Source organism: Tachypleus tridentatus, chromosome 9 (genome assembly GCF_004210375.1).
Source record: "Tachypleus tridentatus isolate NWPU-2018 chromosome 9, ASM421037v1, whole genome shotgun sequence".
NCBI classification, from domain to species: domain Eukaryota; kingdom Metazoa; phylum Arthropoda; class Merostomata; order Xiphosura; family Limulidae; genus Tachypleus; species Tachypleus tridentatus.
The window spans coordinates 32,765,382-32,783,248 of NC_134833.1; the positions used below are offsets into that span (position 1 = coordinate 32,765,382).

Consider the following 17,867-nt stretch of genomic DNA (forward strand, 5'->3'; position numbering starts at 1 on the left):
TCAAACCGCAGATGCGACTGCAGTTTTGATATTATTTTACAATTATCCGCGAAAAACTAAACGCAAAGTATACTCATTTCTGAATTTGAAGACAAATAATCAACAACATTTGTCACTAACTTTTGCGCTGCTTTTGCTTAACCGAATAGTAGGATTTTACTATAACCCATAACCTCAAAAAGTAGATCGAGATTTTTGTGACTACGGGATGTGAACCATGAGTCTTCAGATTCACATTTTGAGCCTTTTAACCTTTGTTTTACCTAGATCTTTTCGAGTGACAGAATTAAACCAAGAAAATCAGTCACGCTAAACTTTTTCGTTTATTATAGTTAGAAACAGACAATTATTTTGTTATAGGATAAGTTTGTGAACTGGACGTTTTATAAGTTTGTTCGTTTATAATTAAGCATAAAGCTTCACAATTGACTATCTGTGCTCTGCCCACCATGGGTATAGAAACACGGATTTTAGCGGTATGAGTCCGCAGACATAGCGCTAAAATCCGTGTTTCTATACCCATGGTGGGCAGAGCACAGATAGTCAACTGTGAAGCTTCACGCCCCATTGGGGGCATTTTACAAGAGAAAGTTTTAGTATGTGGCATTTCGACACTTGCAAAGCGTGAGAATAAAAGCACAAGCCAGGAAAAAGTATCTGAAGTTGAACAAACCTTATATTCAGTTTATTAATACCTATAATAAAAAGGTCCGTTGCAGAAGTAAGAAGAAAAATAATATTTAAATGTTAAATAAAATGAGAGTAGATACCATCGTTTTCCAGTAAAACAAATACTTCAAGACCAATTAAAATTATAAATTAAAAATTGTCCTGCTTTAAATTAAAAATTAAAAATGACAAAGCATACTTTTCACACAAGTTTTTATCTATTGTAAAGAATAAAATATTTATGTAAAAATGGCTGGATTGGGTTGAGAAAAAAATTTTTATGTAGAGGAGCGATGAACGTTTCAACCTTCTTCGGTCATCGTCAGGTTCACAAAGAAAGAAAGAGGTAACTGACCGATCGCTGACCACATATTTGAAGGGGGTTGTGTAACTGAGTGTAGGAATGTAGACGTTGTTCGCTCATAAAATTTTTTTCTCAACCCAAATCAGCCGTTTTTACATATATATTTTTCTCTACAAGTGGATTTTCTCGTCATCACTGAATAAGATATTTATTTATTTTGTCCATTGAGTTTCACCAGATTTAACTGGCATCATCGAGTGAAATAGAAAAAGGAACCACGTGAGAATCTATGACAATACTAATCTACAATCGTATGACTAAGCGATTGCAAAACAATTAATAAAGTAACTTGTCAATAAACTACCAAATTTTGAAATATATATTTAGAGTTTTTAAGCAATTTTTATACAACGCTAGAAACCGGGTTTAGATACCCGTGGCGGGCAGAGCACAGATAGACCATTGTGCTTAATTTTAAACAAATAAACAAACAAACGTTTAATGCTTTACGTTCTTGTGGAGAAACAATCGCTTTTTAGAGTCTAGGCTTGTCTAGAAAATGCGAAATTTGTGAACAGTTGGCATGAAAAACAAATAAAATTTGAGGAAAAGACAGAAGAGGCAACTGTAGGTTTCGGGAAGAGAGTAGTTTGGTTATTTAACGATAGATCTCGATTCATTATACTTTCATGAATTGTGTGAATTTTAACATAGTTCCTACCAATATTTATAACACTTTTTTGTTGTTCCTGCAGGCTTCATTTATTTTGCTTACTTATACAATATTTGTTTCAGGTTGTGAATCAATGGATAAAAGGAAACAAAATTATATTATTTCGTTATTTCAGCATATACATTAGTCAAAATTATTTCACACTTGTACTCTCTCTTATTTCAGTTACATAGATCAACACTATAATATATATTGACTGCTTCATTATTAAGTTTAAAAGAATTATCTCCTCAGTAATTTAAAATAAAAACAACCAGCTATTATTGCTGTTACAATTAGATGCCCCCTACCCTCAGTGACACAGTTAGTATACTCTAAAAACTTCTGAAAGTGTTTGAGTTACGGTATTCTTATGGAGTAATATCCAAAGCTGCCAAAAGTTTCCAAAATAGTGGGGTTAAGGCTGTTTAAAGCAATTAATAAATCGAACAACAAAGAAAAAATACATCATCGACTATTCCAAATAACATGCACAAAGGAGAAAATCACTCAGCTTATACTAATGTGTTAAATGCCCGGCATGACCAGGTGATTAAGGCTCTCGACTTCTAATTCGAGGGTCGCGGGTTCGAATCCTCCTCATACCAAACATGCTCGCCCTTTCAGACGTGGGAACGTCATAAAGTGACGTTCAATGTCACTATTCGCTGGTAAAAGAGTAGCTCAACAGTTGGCAGTGGGTGGTAATGATCCTCTGCCTTCCCTCTAGTCTTATTACACTGCTATATTAGGGACGGCTAGTGCAGATAATCCTCGTGTAGCTTTGCGCGAAATTCAAAAACAAACCAATGTGTAAAAACATTTGTGCCATCCCTTTGAGGTAACTTCGTTCCCCACATCCTAGGACGTGAACTCAGATATAATGCCATAATGATGCATGCATCTAACTGCTGCCGTATGAAACCGTTAACTAAAACAAATAGGTTTGTTTGTTTTTCGAATTTCGCGCAAAGCTACTCGAGGGCTATCTGCGCTAGCCATCCCTAGTTTAGCAGTGTAAGACTAGAGAGAAGACGGGGGTTTGGAATTTCGCACAAAGCTACTCGAGGGCTATCTGTGCTAGCTGTCCCTAATTTAGCAGTGTAAGACTAGAGAGAAGACAGCTAATCATCACTACCCACCGTCAACTCTTGAGTTACTCTTTTACCAACGAATAGTGTGATTGACCGTCACATTATAACGCCCCCACGGCTGAAAGGGCGACATGTTTGATGCGACCGGGATTCGAACCCGTGACCCTCAGATTACGAGTCGAAAACTCACCTGGCCATACTGGGCCAAAACAAATAGGTTAACAGGTTTGCGATTTTTGGACATGAGGTTGAAGAGAATGTCATAATTAGGTAAGTAAAAATGATTGTATTTGTTCATTTCATATGAACTACTTGTTTATGTCATTCATTTGCTTATCCGAATTATTTATTTATATTAATCTAAACTTTCTCATTGTTATAGATTTAAATAATGTTAAGTCTGTCGAAAACCAATGCTTGTTGTATCTTTGTATCTCAGAACGGCTGGTATGGGTATTAACACTTTTATTGGTAATCAGAGAACAACGTTTCGATCTTCAGGTTGTGTTGTTGTGCACTTGTCCCACGCGATATATTTGCAGTGAAATTTTCTAGATGGCTGCTTTATTGTTTGTAGTAGAGAATATTTCGAAATCATCTGATGGAAATGAAATTTTGTGGTCGTTCTCTCCTACAAATACCCTAATATTAGTTTTATTGAAAGTAATAATTGGACTGTGTCATATTTTTAATACTTCTATAATGTTCAAGTACGTGTAATATGTAAGCAACATTTCAATGTTGAAATGTATTTATAACACTACACTGTATTCGTAAAAGTGAATAAATTATTTCTAATGCATATAAACTGTACTTCGGTTGATGTATGAACAGATTTATTTAAAAACATTATTTCACCATAAATACAAATTCAAGAGTTTGAGATATAAATTGTCGGGATGACGTCATGGAAATAAGACGTCTGTCTTCGAAAATAGCACAATATTGTAATGATATGGCGAGAAGATAAGGTTCGTATTGTCAATTCATGTTAAATTGTATTTGTTCAAACATCGTTCTAATATTAAAGTTAATGAAAGTTATGCGTAGTCATAAAGAAATTGAACATTGTGTTGTTGATATTAGTTAACTTTGAAGAAATGGTTGATTTTTCATGCAGACTGTAACTCCGCAAAGCTCCAAGGCTAAGCCTAACTAACAACAGGACAGGGAGAAAGATGGCTGATAAGGCAGGTTCGTTTACGAAAGCAGTTCAAAAACATGCTGGGCGTGCTAAAGAACGTGTAAGTTATTTATTTTTCTTTTAACTTTTACAGTTCGTTACTTAATTCTCAAAACATTTTACTTCAGTTGAAATGTGGATGAGATAGAGTATTACTACTACTACTAGGCTATTCTTGACATTCAAGTTGAGTATATCCCACTGCAAATTCAATTAGTACTAGCGCTGAGTTATAATTTTAAGGTTTAGTACAAAATGTATTTTGCTATATAGTATACTTGATACTGTTACTAGTAGTACTCAGTAATATTATCTACAAGGATGCGAGTTCATAATATATACACACATACACACACACTAGAACAACATGAATAATTCTAATATTAGAAGTAGTAATAGAGTATTGTTATCAACATCATTACACATTATCAGTCATGATCATTAGGCCTGTATCTTTTTGAAACCATTTGTTCAATTAATTAATACTGAAAAAAATAAGAGCATCTCCAGTTTACTTCAAGAAAGCAAGAAATAAAAATAAGAAACAAAGATAGTTATTAATTATGAAAACATGAAAAAATTATGAAAATTAATGAAGCATGGAAAGCTTATACTTGTATTACAGCAGTTAGGGAAGCCAGAAGGAGCATTTTTGTTTAACAATTAAATTACAATGTTTTACCTTTTATTAATCCCACAATTATACATAAAACTAGTAATAAGTGACAAGCCATTTTTACCAAGTTGTTTTAAAATGTTTTAATTTCTATTTTTACATGTCTAACATTGTGCAGAAAACATTTTTATAAAGCATTATAAATGAGCTTGTTATGTTGTAGTGGTATTGTTTGGGTGTAGAACATTTAATTACAAAGTAAAATTATCTTAAAACCCTTTCTCTCAAAAACATATACCTGAGGCTTTATGATGAGTGTAGAGCTAAATTGTACATGTGCCAACTATTTGGTACTTGTTTCCTACAGATATGCAGGGAGTGATATATTGTTACTATAAGAAATTGACAGAGTAAGATGGTGAATAGTAGGGTGTAGGTGCAAGTCTCCACACCTTTTGTAAAGTTAACCTTTTATTATATCTATCTGTTGATCTGTCTTATAATGAATTGAGTGAAATTTACAGTTAATTGATTTTTCAAATTATAAACATGTATAATGTGCTCTTATGCTTCTTATAACAGCAGTAATAATATTTTAATATGTAATTGTAACATTTATTTCACTGTTTCCAACTGTATTATGGTATGCAAACTGTTTATTTCCTGTATTACAATTTTTGCAATATTTAAGTTGTGTTTTCTTTGTATATCTCATTTGCAGTATTACATAATTTTTGGACATTGTTGAAGAAATAGCATATCTTGTATCGAGTCAGTAAAATTGATTAATAGAAAATTGCAAGTACTTTGCTAAATTTTGAGAAATTATTATATTTCTAAGTTTTAAGGGACCAGTCTTGTGATCAAATTTGTTAAATTATGTTTCAACCAAAGACAATTTTCTTAATAAATAGGTCGGGGAATTAAATAAAAACTGCAAGCTTTAAAAATGTTAAATATATTAAGTAATTAGCAAGATTATGAGGTGTGTTAAAAACTACAACAAAAGATTTTGGGACATTGGTTGTTCATAATTTGAGCAGTAATTTCTTTTGCAAAGTTTGCTTTTGATGTTAACATACTGGTAAGAATTTATTAAATTATAAATATTTGTTATACCATATCATCTGGAATGTATAAAAAGGAGAAATACTAGATTTAGTTGTGCTTTATAAATCTGGATATTGTTTCTGTTGTTGGTTTGTTTATTTGCTTATTAGAAATATGAATATATAAGAAGAAATTTGAAAACTCAAATCTAGATTTATGCTTTGAAAACTATTTCTGTTTTAAGTTATGGTTTTGTGTGTATAGTTGAATTCAAATTTTAACTTTTATTACATAAACAATCAGATGTGAAGGACCATGTAGTTTAATTTGGACATTTTGATCAGTTGTTCTTGGTGTATAAGGAGTAATCTTGATTATGTGAATGGCTTGTGTCATTTTCCTCTTTCTCTTCAGTTATTCTGTTAACATGATTTATTAGTATCAAAGTGAAATTAATTTACTTAAATTTTAAATAGCTGTAGAAGTGTTGATGTAACATGCTAGAAATTATATATATTATAATGCTCTTGACATCCATAAGTGATTTTCAGGACAAATTTTGTGTTGTAAAGACCCTTATACTGCAGAACATTATGTTAAATTGATTACTTTGTATCATATCAGTGACTACATGTCCATGAAAAATAAAGGAAAATGGAGGTTGTTTCCAGTGATACCTGTATACATATTGTATTAAGTGAGAAAGAATCTTTCTTATATGTATTTCTATTTAGATGTTTTTTTTTGTTATTTTTCTCTTTACGTAATCAACTGATGAAGTAAAGCTGTTTAACCAAAAATTGTGGGATGATTTCAAAATTATGAACATTTGTCACTTGTTTCTTTTCTGTAAAATGACTTCACCCAACAAGAATCAGTTTAATCTTTCAAAACTATTTTTACACATCTATCATTAAGAAAAATAATGTAAATGATGTTTCAGTGGCTTGAGTATTTTATCTAAATGCATTAACTTATATTTACTTCAGTTAAAGCTAATTTGAAGTTGTGTTTCCAACTTACCAACTGATCCATGTTGTGCTTTAATAAATCAGTCTCCTAATACAGCTAGAAATATTCCAGTTTAATGCCATCAGCAAACTTTATTAATTTACTAATGCTCCTGTCAGTATTATTAATGTAAATAAGAAAAAGCAGAGGCCTAAGCATTGACTCTTCAGCACTTATTTTCTAATCCCTACAAACATGATTGTCTTAGCAACTTTTTTGTGTGAAAATCTCAGTATGTTAAACCTTTATTCTTTTATTTCATCCAGGGTATAAGTAACTTCCTCAAAAAATACTTTTCCAAGACAAGAATTCTTTTTAGTGAATCCATGTTGGCCATCACTTAATAACAACCTCTGTTCACATGATATATGAAGGATTTTTTAAAAATTATTTATTCATATAACTTAAATAACAATTTTCTATTTGGAAGACTCCTCACACTTCCTACACAGGGTCATTACACCATTAAGTTGAAGTATCCATTGTTACTCCTCTAAGACTTAATCAAGTGGGACTAAGAGAAATGAAGTTTCTGAGTGCCTCTATAAAACCAAAACTACTGCCAAGATAAACTAAATTGACTGGACAGTTTTTTATAATCATTTTAAGTTTTTTTTCTTAATTTATTTTGGTAAGTACAGATGAAATATGCAATGCAATATAATACATTTAGTTGAGATTGGAATAAGCTTTTAAAAACAGTATTGAGCTTTTTGCACAATTAAATTTTTTGTTAAAACTGCATTTAACTTGTACACTATTATTGGTCTTTTTTAAGCTAAAATAATTTTATAACCTCTTAAAAATACTTATTCAGTATTTTGCTGGTCAACAGTGCAATATTACAACAACTTTGTCTTATTATAAGAAATTGCAAAAAAATGTACTCAGTTATACTAACTTTTTTAATCTTAATTTATAAATTTTATGAAATGTATTCAACAATTTTAAATGTTTTTTTACAGTAAAAAATGCTATATATAATAATCATAGGTAAAAAATAGGTATGTTACATATTAATAATTTTATGAAAAAAATGTGTGACCTCTTACATGTATGAATTTCATGGGGCATTTAATCTTTCTTTTTACTTGTGCCGTATCTATATGTAGTTGGCCTAGATCTCAGAATAGTCCTGCAACTGCAAAGTTGGCACTATGCCTGAGTATTTCTTAGTTAAGTCTTTATTAGGTTCACTGTGCTCTCATTGGGATTATTTTTGTAGGAAGTTGTTTATAATATACAAGTTAATGTTTTTTTAGCTTATTGGGTTAATCATATATTTAGTATATTCATTCATATGATTTTTTGTCATAGGTTTTGTACAAATTAAACATTTGCTGAAACTGTAAAGGTGATTTTTTATTTAGACGAGCAAATTGAACTAAACCAAGTTATCAACATTGGTCATGAAATTTATTTTCAGCCAGTGTATTACCCCTATAGTGTTTTATTGTTTGGTACTGTATGCTTTGACAACCATTTGTGTAGAAGAGATATTTTTTTAATTTAAACTTTGAATTCAGGTTATAGTTTTAGACACTTTGAGAATAATGTTTATAACTTCACATGATACTGATGTATTCAGTACAGAGCTTTAGGGTATAGTGTTATTCTGTAAACACTGAAAATACATTCCTTATATGTTTATATAGCATTTACTTTGTAGATATTCTGTACTTAGTGCATGCTTGGGACAAACCTTGAGGCTTCTGTGAGGTGTTTAAGTGGGAAACCCATTGTACAAATGAAAGCATAGATAATCCAATTTTTCCCTTCATAATATACAGCTGCAGAAAGTAATGCAGTGAATGTCAGAGAAGATCCCTGATTTACCCCTAAACTTGTGTGAAAAACTATCTTCTTGTAGATATAGATAGTCATAAGATCCACACTATATATATATATAACCACCAGAAAAATTTGGGATTTCTAAGTGATGCAGATAAAGAAGGTTAATATGATATAGATTGTATGACACAATGCCATCAAGATACCATCATGAAAGATGTTATATTTGTTTACATCTGTTTACTGATTATCACAGTGCTTCACAACATTTTTAATTTCATGAAAAATATTTCTGTATAATGCCATAATGACATTTGAGAATTATGTCACTGGTAACATTTGATCCTCATTAATTATGAGACCTGCATTTTTTTTAAATCCATTTATTAAATGTTTGACATGTTGAGTCAGTATGGAATAAAATAAGTTATTTGTTAGATTTCACTTTTGACATGATTTAGATCACACATGATATCAGTTTTCAAGCAAGTTTGAAAAGTTCTCATAAGTTATTGTTAACACAAAGTATTTTCACAGTGTTTGTTAGTCTACAGTCAGTCAATTGACATTGAAGACTTTTTGTTGTTTTTTTCTCTTTGCAGTAGGTAAAAGAAAAGTTATATAGTCATATGACACTAGTGGTCTCTTTCTAAATATGATAAACCATGTTCTAACACAAATAAGCATTTGTTAGGTTTCATTAATTTTTATTGCACTGTTTATGAATAAGAGAAAATCTGCTTTTTATTTTTGTTATTGCCAACACAGAGCACCTAAGTAAGGAAAGATTCCACTTTTAATACTGTAATTTTTTTTATTCCTTTTAAATTAGTGTTAGTTTAAGTATTAGAGCCAAGAAATTGTTGGTGTTTATTGATTTGAGAGTAATTTTACGATTTATTATTAGCCAATCTGATCATTTTGGAAACTTGTACTAAAAGTATTATCTCTTAATTTAAGTTAGGGACACCACAATGACTAAGATAACAAATTATGATTCTGTTCAAGTTTGTGTCTACTTCAAAATATTCCTGTCCCCTACTTGAAACTATCTTTTCTTATTTTATACATATTTTTTACAGAGTGGTTGAGTGCGTTATATTAAAACAAGTCTGAATATGCCAACTGAGAAGTTGCATAACAGCTACAGTCACAACTGAGTTGAGATGGAAGGGAATGTATCAGAACTACATTTTGACATTGCTTGATGTTTAGTATTCAAACATTGTTTTTGAAATAAATGTAACAGTCTTAATTTTAGAGAATGTTAATTCTGCCAATAGAGTTGACACTTTTTGATATTTATGCTTTTCTGAGCTTGTCATCTTCCTCATTTAGCTATAGATATGCATAGCTTGACACATTCATCTAGATTATGGGTTTATCATGCAGTTGTTTTACTTTTGGCATCTGTCTGGGACCATTTACTCTGAATTTTACACAGTTACTACCTGTGAATCAGTCAAATATGATATTGGTGGCATTTTGTATTTGCATTTCATTTATGACTTCCAACTTCATCCCTGTGCTGCCTTAGGGAGTTTGAATTATATTGATCCTTAAATTAAATGTTCTTACTCTACAAATTGATGAATTCTGAACAAGCTGTTTAATTATCCATGGTGTAAGAACCATCTGTGGCTATGGTGAAAGGTAATTATCCACATTAATCTGTATAAATAACCATAGAACTATCTGTGGCTATGGTGACAGATAATTGTTCACATTAATCTTTAAATAACCATAGAACCATCTGTGGTTATGGTGACAGGTAATTGTCCACATTTGTCTCTATAAATAACCATAGAATCATCTGTGGTTGTGGTGACAGGTAATTGTTCACATTAATTTTTTCATGCTTCACCTTCTGCCACCATATCAATGTTTTCTGACTAGACTAATTTTCACAGAACTTGTTGGTGCCAGCGTATCATGAGATTTCTAAGATCTGATAGTGACTAGTTATCTCAATGTTGACTGTATTTTGCTTGTTTCTTGAGGTGTTAGTTAGGCAAACTTCTGCCTTATTAATATCCTTGGAGCCATTGTGAGACTAGAAAGTCCTATTTGAAGAGAGAAGTTACTCATTTGTAGAATGCATAGTCTTTATAATGTAAAACTCTAGTTTAGAATTTTGGTTATAAGTGCTTTTAGTATTCTGCAATACTTCTGAGGATTATGAAGCATGATAGAACCTTGATTGGGATGGCAGAAGTTCATCTTGTGAGTAATCTTAAACAGGGGTTTTGTATCAATGTTGCTACTTCTCTAACACATTTGATCATCAGTAATACACAATGTGGGATGGAGAAAATATGACTGGTAGAACACAAGCAGACAATGTTCTTCAGCCTGTTTTCTTACTGCAACTTGTACATTGATGTCTTTGGTGGTAACATACAGTGTTAATTAGTTACTTAACAAGGCTACAGTTTTACTGTATTAATTACCATTCCTGTGTTATTGTATCATTTGTTCACCGTGTTGAGAGATATCTTGCTTTTGATTTCAGCTTTCAAAAGACACCACCAAGTGATCAGTAAAGGTTAACACATGGCATCTAATAGGACTTTCAAGGTAGGCTAGATCCATGATGAAGATGCTTAAAAAAGACTATCAAGAGTGCTGATGATCAAGGTAGACTGGTATTGATAGTGATCTTGTTGTGATGCTAGTTTCCATGATTTATGATGCATCTTCTGGTAGTAATGCAGCTATGACCAAATTTACATGGTCACTATTACCTATTTTAAGCATTTTGTCAGCAAGAATGGGAAGCCAAGCTGGACTCAGTTATAGGCGTATTTCAGACATAAAGCTACTTTCAATGTTTTCTGATAGGTTTCAGAGCCTTGTGTCACAATATGCAGCTGAGTTGATATTCTGATGCTAACTTTAACAAATTAGTTTCTTTAAGCTTTTTATGACTAGTTTTAATCACAGTAATGTAGTATATTGCTCAAAAAATATGTTGGTTTAGTAAAGTTTCTGAAGATTTTTCTTTGTCATAGTTTCTGTGTTAACCTAATAATGCAATCTACCTACATTTATCAGAACTAAAATTGTATACCTTGTAATTAACTTAGCTAATGAAATATAATGCTTAAAATATTTTATTTGTATCAGTTACCTTTCTTTAGCTGGCATTATTTAATCAGTTCTGTACCCTCACTGTTAAGTGTATTTTTGTTCATGAACCAAATAATTTGTAAGCATTCAACTATCCATCAGGTTTAGGTTAACACTAAATCTATATACTAAATTAACAATGCAAAATGAGTAATCATTATTATAAAATAATAAACATAAAATAAGAAATAATAAAATATAAAAGTGGATATATTAAACATTCTAACCAAGACTATCTGTGGTAAATCTTTTGTATGTTAGCTTAGTAAATTTGGGTTAAGTCTAAATTCATAAACTAAAGTGAAGGCATAATGATAATAAATAATAATAATTAATATTTGTTATAAGTACAATAACCAACATTGTTGAGGAAGAAGATACTATAATTTAAATATTTTTGTTGGAAAGTGGATAGTAGCCAGTGCCTGGAAAATACGAGACAGAGCTGTCCACTGTTCTAATAGCAGCAGCATCTTTTGAGAATATGTGCAAAACTTAAGTCACTATTTCCCTGTTGATCATTCCATTTTGTTGTCTCTCTATTCATCATATTTTTATACAAGTTATATACATATTTTTGGACTCTTAGATTTTGTGGAAAAAAAATGTTTTGGTGTATTTTATTATAATGTACAAAAAATGGTATACAGAAGCTGATAAATAATAATTTGACATTATTGATGACTTGTACTTTTTAATAAATTTAAAGATAACTGCTGTAGAAATATGTTGGTTCATACTACAGTCTAAATTATTTTATCTTTAGCTCTTGCAGAACTTGGGAAAAGCTGACAAGACCTCTGATGAACTTCTTGAAATCTATATTCATAATTTCAAAAAACAACAAGTGAGTGAAATTGTATATCTGTAGTAAACAATATAATTTAGTAAAGTTAAAGTTAAATCTAAGTTAATCTGAATAACAACTTATTTCTGTTATTGTTTGAAATTAGTAATCTGTTTGATAAAATAACATAGTTAACATGTAGTTTGGTGTTTAAAAAGTGAAGGTACAGTGGATAAAGCAGGCCTGCATAGGTTTATTTTCTTGAAATATTTGTATGTTCTATAGTAATTCCTGCATGCTGGATATGAAAATATCCATTTTTCTTTGTCATGTACAGATTTGGGGCAAAACATCATATGTACTTTTACACAAGAGAATAATTTGGAATGAAATCGGGTCACATTTTGTTGTGCTTTAAATGTTGATAGCCATTCTACAACCCAAACATAATAATAAAAATTGTTCATTGTGGTAAACAAAATAATAATTTGATCTAAATAGTTTTTCTTCATAAGTTGTAAAAACATCCTCACACCACAGGAAAAAATGAATATTAATTTCAAAATCTCTGTAGCTGAATTATGGAAAATTCTGTATTAAAACCAAAGCAACTTTTATGAATTTTAAATTTGCAGGTCTGTGTAATCTGATAGTTGACAGAACTAGCTATAGCAGATATTTAAGGTGTAATCTGATTAATTACCTGTTGTACCTCAGCTTTTTTGTATTGTAGTCTGGTGTTTAACAACAGCAGCAAACAAGTGACATGTAGTCTGGTTTTTAACAAAACCAAGATATTAGATAATTTAGCCAACTTCTTTTGGTAACAGTTACCATCATCAGGGCTGTGGTTGAAGTATTTAATAAATATTTTATTTTACCAAAAATAGCTTTTTGTTTTTACATTTAATGTAGTAGTACAATGTGCTTGAGAAGAGATTATACAACAAACAAGTAAGATGTGGTCTAGTGTTTTACAAAACCAGGATACAACAGAGTAATACATTTTTGTCTTGTTTGTTTAAGTTAATGGTGATTAGAAATTCCAAGTCTGTAAAGTTAAGTGCCAGAGAGTTTATTTTTCAATGTGTTGATTTTGTATAAATCTAATTTGAATAGACTAGCATAAACATGGCCTTTTTAAATTTTAGAATGGGACACACAAGCTTAACAAAGAACTCAAGAACTATCTCTCCTGTGTTCGAGGTAAGGCTCTTTGATCTTTTATTCTCCATACAGAGTAACTTATAAATAATTCATCAAGTGGAAGATGATATTTTTATGTTAAATACCAGAAACATGAAAATACCAAAAAGAGTCGTCCTTAGTTATGGATGTTTCAGAATTATTTGAACTCCATTATCAGTTTGCAAACCTTGAAAGTTAATTCAAGTAAAAAACCTGGAATATTTGGATCATTTAGGTCTTGTGATGTTAGTATTAATATGTTAGCAAAACTTAAATAATGTATAAACAATTATGAACATTTTTTACACAGAAGTCAATCATGTGCAAGATATCATAATTTATTAAGCTTAATCTGTTTTTATTGTAATAAAGATTGGATGATGTGCAATAAATTATGGAAACAGTGAAACCAAAATTATGCATTGTTCTCTGTGTTTAGTAATGATACTTAGTGAATTCCAGGTATATGGTACTTCTGTTTCACATAACATTTATTTAGTGTATATGTATTCTGTCAGTGATTTCAACTGACAGAAAGTAAACTGAAAGTTTACCAACTTTAACATTCTGTGTGTGTTAATGGTAGGTGCTTTCCAAATTGAATAGAAAGTAAAATATAAATTCATTTTCTATACAAAGTGAATTTTCTGCAAATTAAAAGAGTTGCTCAATCTTAAGTATATCTGCTTCCATCATTATAAATTAAAACTGTACATATATATGCTGTGTTTAGTATAATCACTGATGGTTGTGTGGAAAACAAAATAAACATACAAGTCTTCAAGTAGCAAGATTATGGAACTTGATGTGACATTTTAAAAATTTTTCATTTAGCTAGGGTAAGGAATTTAACTTCTTTTTTTTTTTATTATTCATGTCAGCCATGCAAGCTGCCAGCAAGAGTCTTTTGGATACACTCAATGATATCTATGAACAAGAGTGGATAGGACATGAACAAATTGCTGTCAAAGCTCAGGTACTATCATTACGAAGGTTGTAGTTATTAAAGTGTAAAATTCATTCTCTGCAGTAATTGTGATACATTTTTCTTCCTTTGTGTATGAATCAAAGTTGGGTGAGGTTACTGTGAATCTTATGGTCCTCCTTTCTTATGGGTAGAAAAATGAATTAGGACTTTGAAGTTATTTGTGCCTCTCCATGAACAACATAGTTAATTTTATTATGGAAATAATGAAATTTGGTTTACATTAGTTATAATACTTGAAGAAAGTTCATTATCTTTGGTGACCTTTAGGTTTAAGGCTAAGGTTTTGGTTTAATTAATGGTGTAAAAGAAATGCATGTTTAAATATATCATGTTTTTTTTTATTAAAACCAACAAACCTGAGCAAAACTCTCAGATTAACATTAAGTATATTTAATAAGAGAATTTATAAGTGACACAGCTTATCACTTTTTGTATAAAATACCTGAATGTAAGCTAATGGGTTTTTAATATACACAACAATTTTTGTTGTTGTAAGACTCGTGAGGAAGCTTATCCAAATAGATATTTTAAAATACCAATTTGACTTAAAATTCATTACATTTCCTGAGACTTTGATAGACAATCATTATGACCAAAGCCTGGAACAAGACACTAAATGAAAGTATGGAATAGAATAATATTTTAGTAAGTTTTTGAAAGTTTACTAAAATTAGCTACAAGTTGGATTAGTGTCTCACATGAAAGTTGAGCTGGATAAGTATTTTACTTCCCATATTATGTTGAAGCTGTAAAACAGTTCCAAAATGTTAACAGTGATATTTAAAAGAAATAATACATGAAGATTAATAACATTTTATTTTATAGTAACACACTAATTGGAAGAAGAAAGAACACTTTTGTACCTTTCTATTTTTCTGATGCAGTTTTTTTTTTTTTGTTTCATAGTAAATTACACTCTTAAAACATTCTTGTAAATTAATCAGAATTGTACAGGAGTGTCATATTAAGGTAGCTATTACATAATATTCTTACTAGTATTTGTGCAGTGATATTATTCTAAAGAATGTGTTTGAGATCTCATGAAAAACTTTGTTTGCAAATAAATTATACCAATGAGTATTCTTCTGTCAGAGTTGAGTTCCATTTACCAAAATATTTGTTAAGATAAGTTTATGAGATAGAAATAAAATAAACAGTATGTAACACCTCTTAGCATTTAACATTTTTTTCCACATGAAATTTTAGTCAAAGTTTTTCTCTAGCAAGTGATTTTGAATATTTATAACTTCATTTTTGTTTATTGAATAGAAGTTTTATTAGAATTGCACAGTGTATGTTGATGATGCATATACAATGATTAAGTTATAAATATTACAGATGTTTTCATCTTCTAGATTTTGTGAAGAATATGTGCTCTTAAGCTCTTAAAACATTCTTGTAAATTAATCAGAATTGTACAGGAGTGTCATATTAAGGTAGCTATTACATAATATTCTTACTAGTATTTGTGCAGTGATATTATTCTAAAGAATGTGTTTGAGATCTCATGAAAAACTTTGTTTGCAAATAAATTATACCAATGAGTATTCTTCTGTCAGAGTTGAGTTCCATTTACCAAAATATTTGTTAAGATAAGTTTATGAGATAGAAATAAAATAAACAGTATGTAACACCTCTTAGCATTTAACATTTTTTTTCCACATGAAATTTTAGTCAAAGTTTTTCTCTAGCAAGTGATTTTGAATATTTATAACTTCATTTTTGTTTATTGAATAGAAGTTTTATTAGAATTGCACAGTGTATGTTGATGATGCATATACAATGATTAAGTTATAAATATTACAGATGTTTTCATCTTCTAGATTTTGTGAAGAATATGTGCTCTTAAGCTCAAATACTTGTCTTGTTTGAATTATGAAGAATATACTTAATAACCATCTTGCAGTAAAAAGTAAAGTTTATATACATAATTATAATATCTTTAAAATTTACTTGTAACTTAAAATATTTAAAGAAAAACACTATGAACAAGGTGTTGAATGTTTCAGCTACATCCATATGAATAAAGAGTGATTTAACTCAAAGTTTGTTACTCTTTCTTTCAAAACAATGCAGTTGAATTATATCCTAATAACCAGTGTTGGTATTTAATGACTCAGACTCTAGAATTAAAAGTTGTATTAGGTTTGAAAAATATTGGCAGATATTAAATTTTAACTTTAATAAGAAATAAAAAAAAATCCAAAAGCAACTTTAATTAATTAAAATAGGAACCTAGTGAATCTACATACTTTTGCCAACAAGAAACGATTATTTATGTCATGACAATAAAACTTTGAAGTCGTAGAATTCAAAAGTTCTTTAAAGCCATTCTTTGCTGCTGCTCTGTTGTTGAATATTTTGTCCTGTAAAGTTGTCCAAATGCTTTAAAAAGTCTGGGGAGTAAGGAGGATGAGCAGTGTTTTACAGCCCAGTTTGTTGGGCTTCTGCAACATCATTTGAGCAACGTGTGGCTGAATATTATCATGAAGCAGGATTGGTCCTCTTCAGTTGACTAGTGTTGGCATTTTGTTGATGCAACTTTCTGTGCATATCTTCCAATTCTTGACAATAAACATCAGTAGTGATATTCTGGCCCTGGTTGAGCAAGCTGTAATGGATGATACCAGCCACAGACCACCATACAGTAACCATAATCTTCTGTTGGTGCAACTTTGGGTTTGGGAAGTGTTTTTGAGCTTCATCATGATTGAGCCACTATGCAGATCTTTCTGTTGTTGTAAAGGATCCACTTTTCATCATGGGTGACAATTTGGTCAAGAAATGGATCATTGCTGTTGCACAAAATCAGCATAGAGCACAATTCAAAATGGTGCTTTTTCTGATTTTTCACTGAGTTAGTGTGGAACCCACTTGTTGAGCTTCTTCACTTTTCCAGTTTGCTTGAGATGGTCCAAAATTATGGAAATGCCAACACCCAGTTCTTGTGTCAGTTCTTGAACAGTTTGGCATGTTTTTTTTCTGTTAATGTTCTCATTTGGTTGATTCCAACAACAGAAGAACATCTTCTGCTCTTTTATTTTCAAGACTCATGTCTCTATTACATAAATTTTGGAACCAATGCTGCACTGTATGTTCTGAGAGGGTTCCTTCGCCCTATTCTTGGTTTGATATTGCAAGCTGCTTGTAATGCATTATGACCAAGTTTGAATTTGTGCAAAAAAATGATGCACTTTTTTTTTTCCCCTATCATTTATTGTGAGGGTCAGAAATATTAGAAATAAAGTTTTAGAAATGAATAAAATCTAATGAATAGATGAAATCTAGTTTTTCAATGGTAAATATCAAGTCATAAAAAAAGACAGGTTTCTTATCCCTATAAAT

General features: G+C 30.5%; 1 protein-coding gene across 1 annotated transcript in view; it reads left to right on the forward strand.

The window, feature by feature from the left end:
- Positions 1-3,610: 3,610 nt before the first annotated feature.
- The window catches only part of LOC143225007 (myc box-dependent-interacting protein 1-like), a 33,942-nt gene continuing 19,685 nt past the window's right edge, over positions 3,611-17,867 (forward strand). Inside the window, exons 1-5 of the mRNA XM_076453621.1 lie at positions 3,611-3,750; positions 3,900-4,023; positions 12,326-12,406; positions 13,498-13,552; positions 14,416-14,510. Of these exons, the coding sequence (XP_076309736.1) occupies positions 3,958-4,023; positions 12,326-12,406; positions 13,498-13,552; positions 14,416-14,510 (297 nt within the window). The 5' untranslated portion in view covers positions 3,611-3,750; positions 3,900-3,957. The remainder of the gene's footprint in view (positions 3,751-3,899; positions 4,024-12,325; positions 12,407-13,497; positions 13,553-14,415; positions 14,511-17,867) is intronic.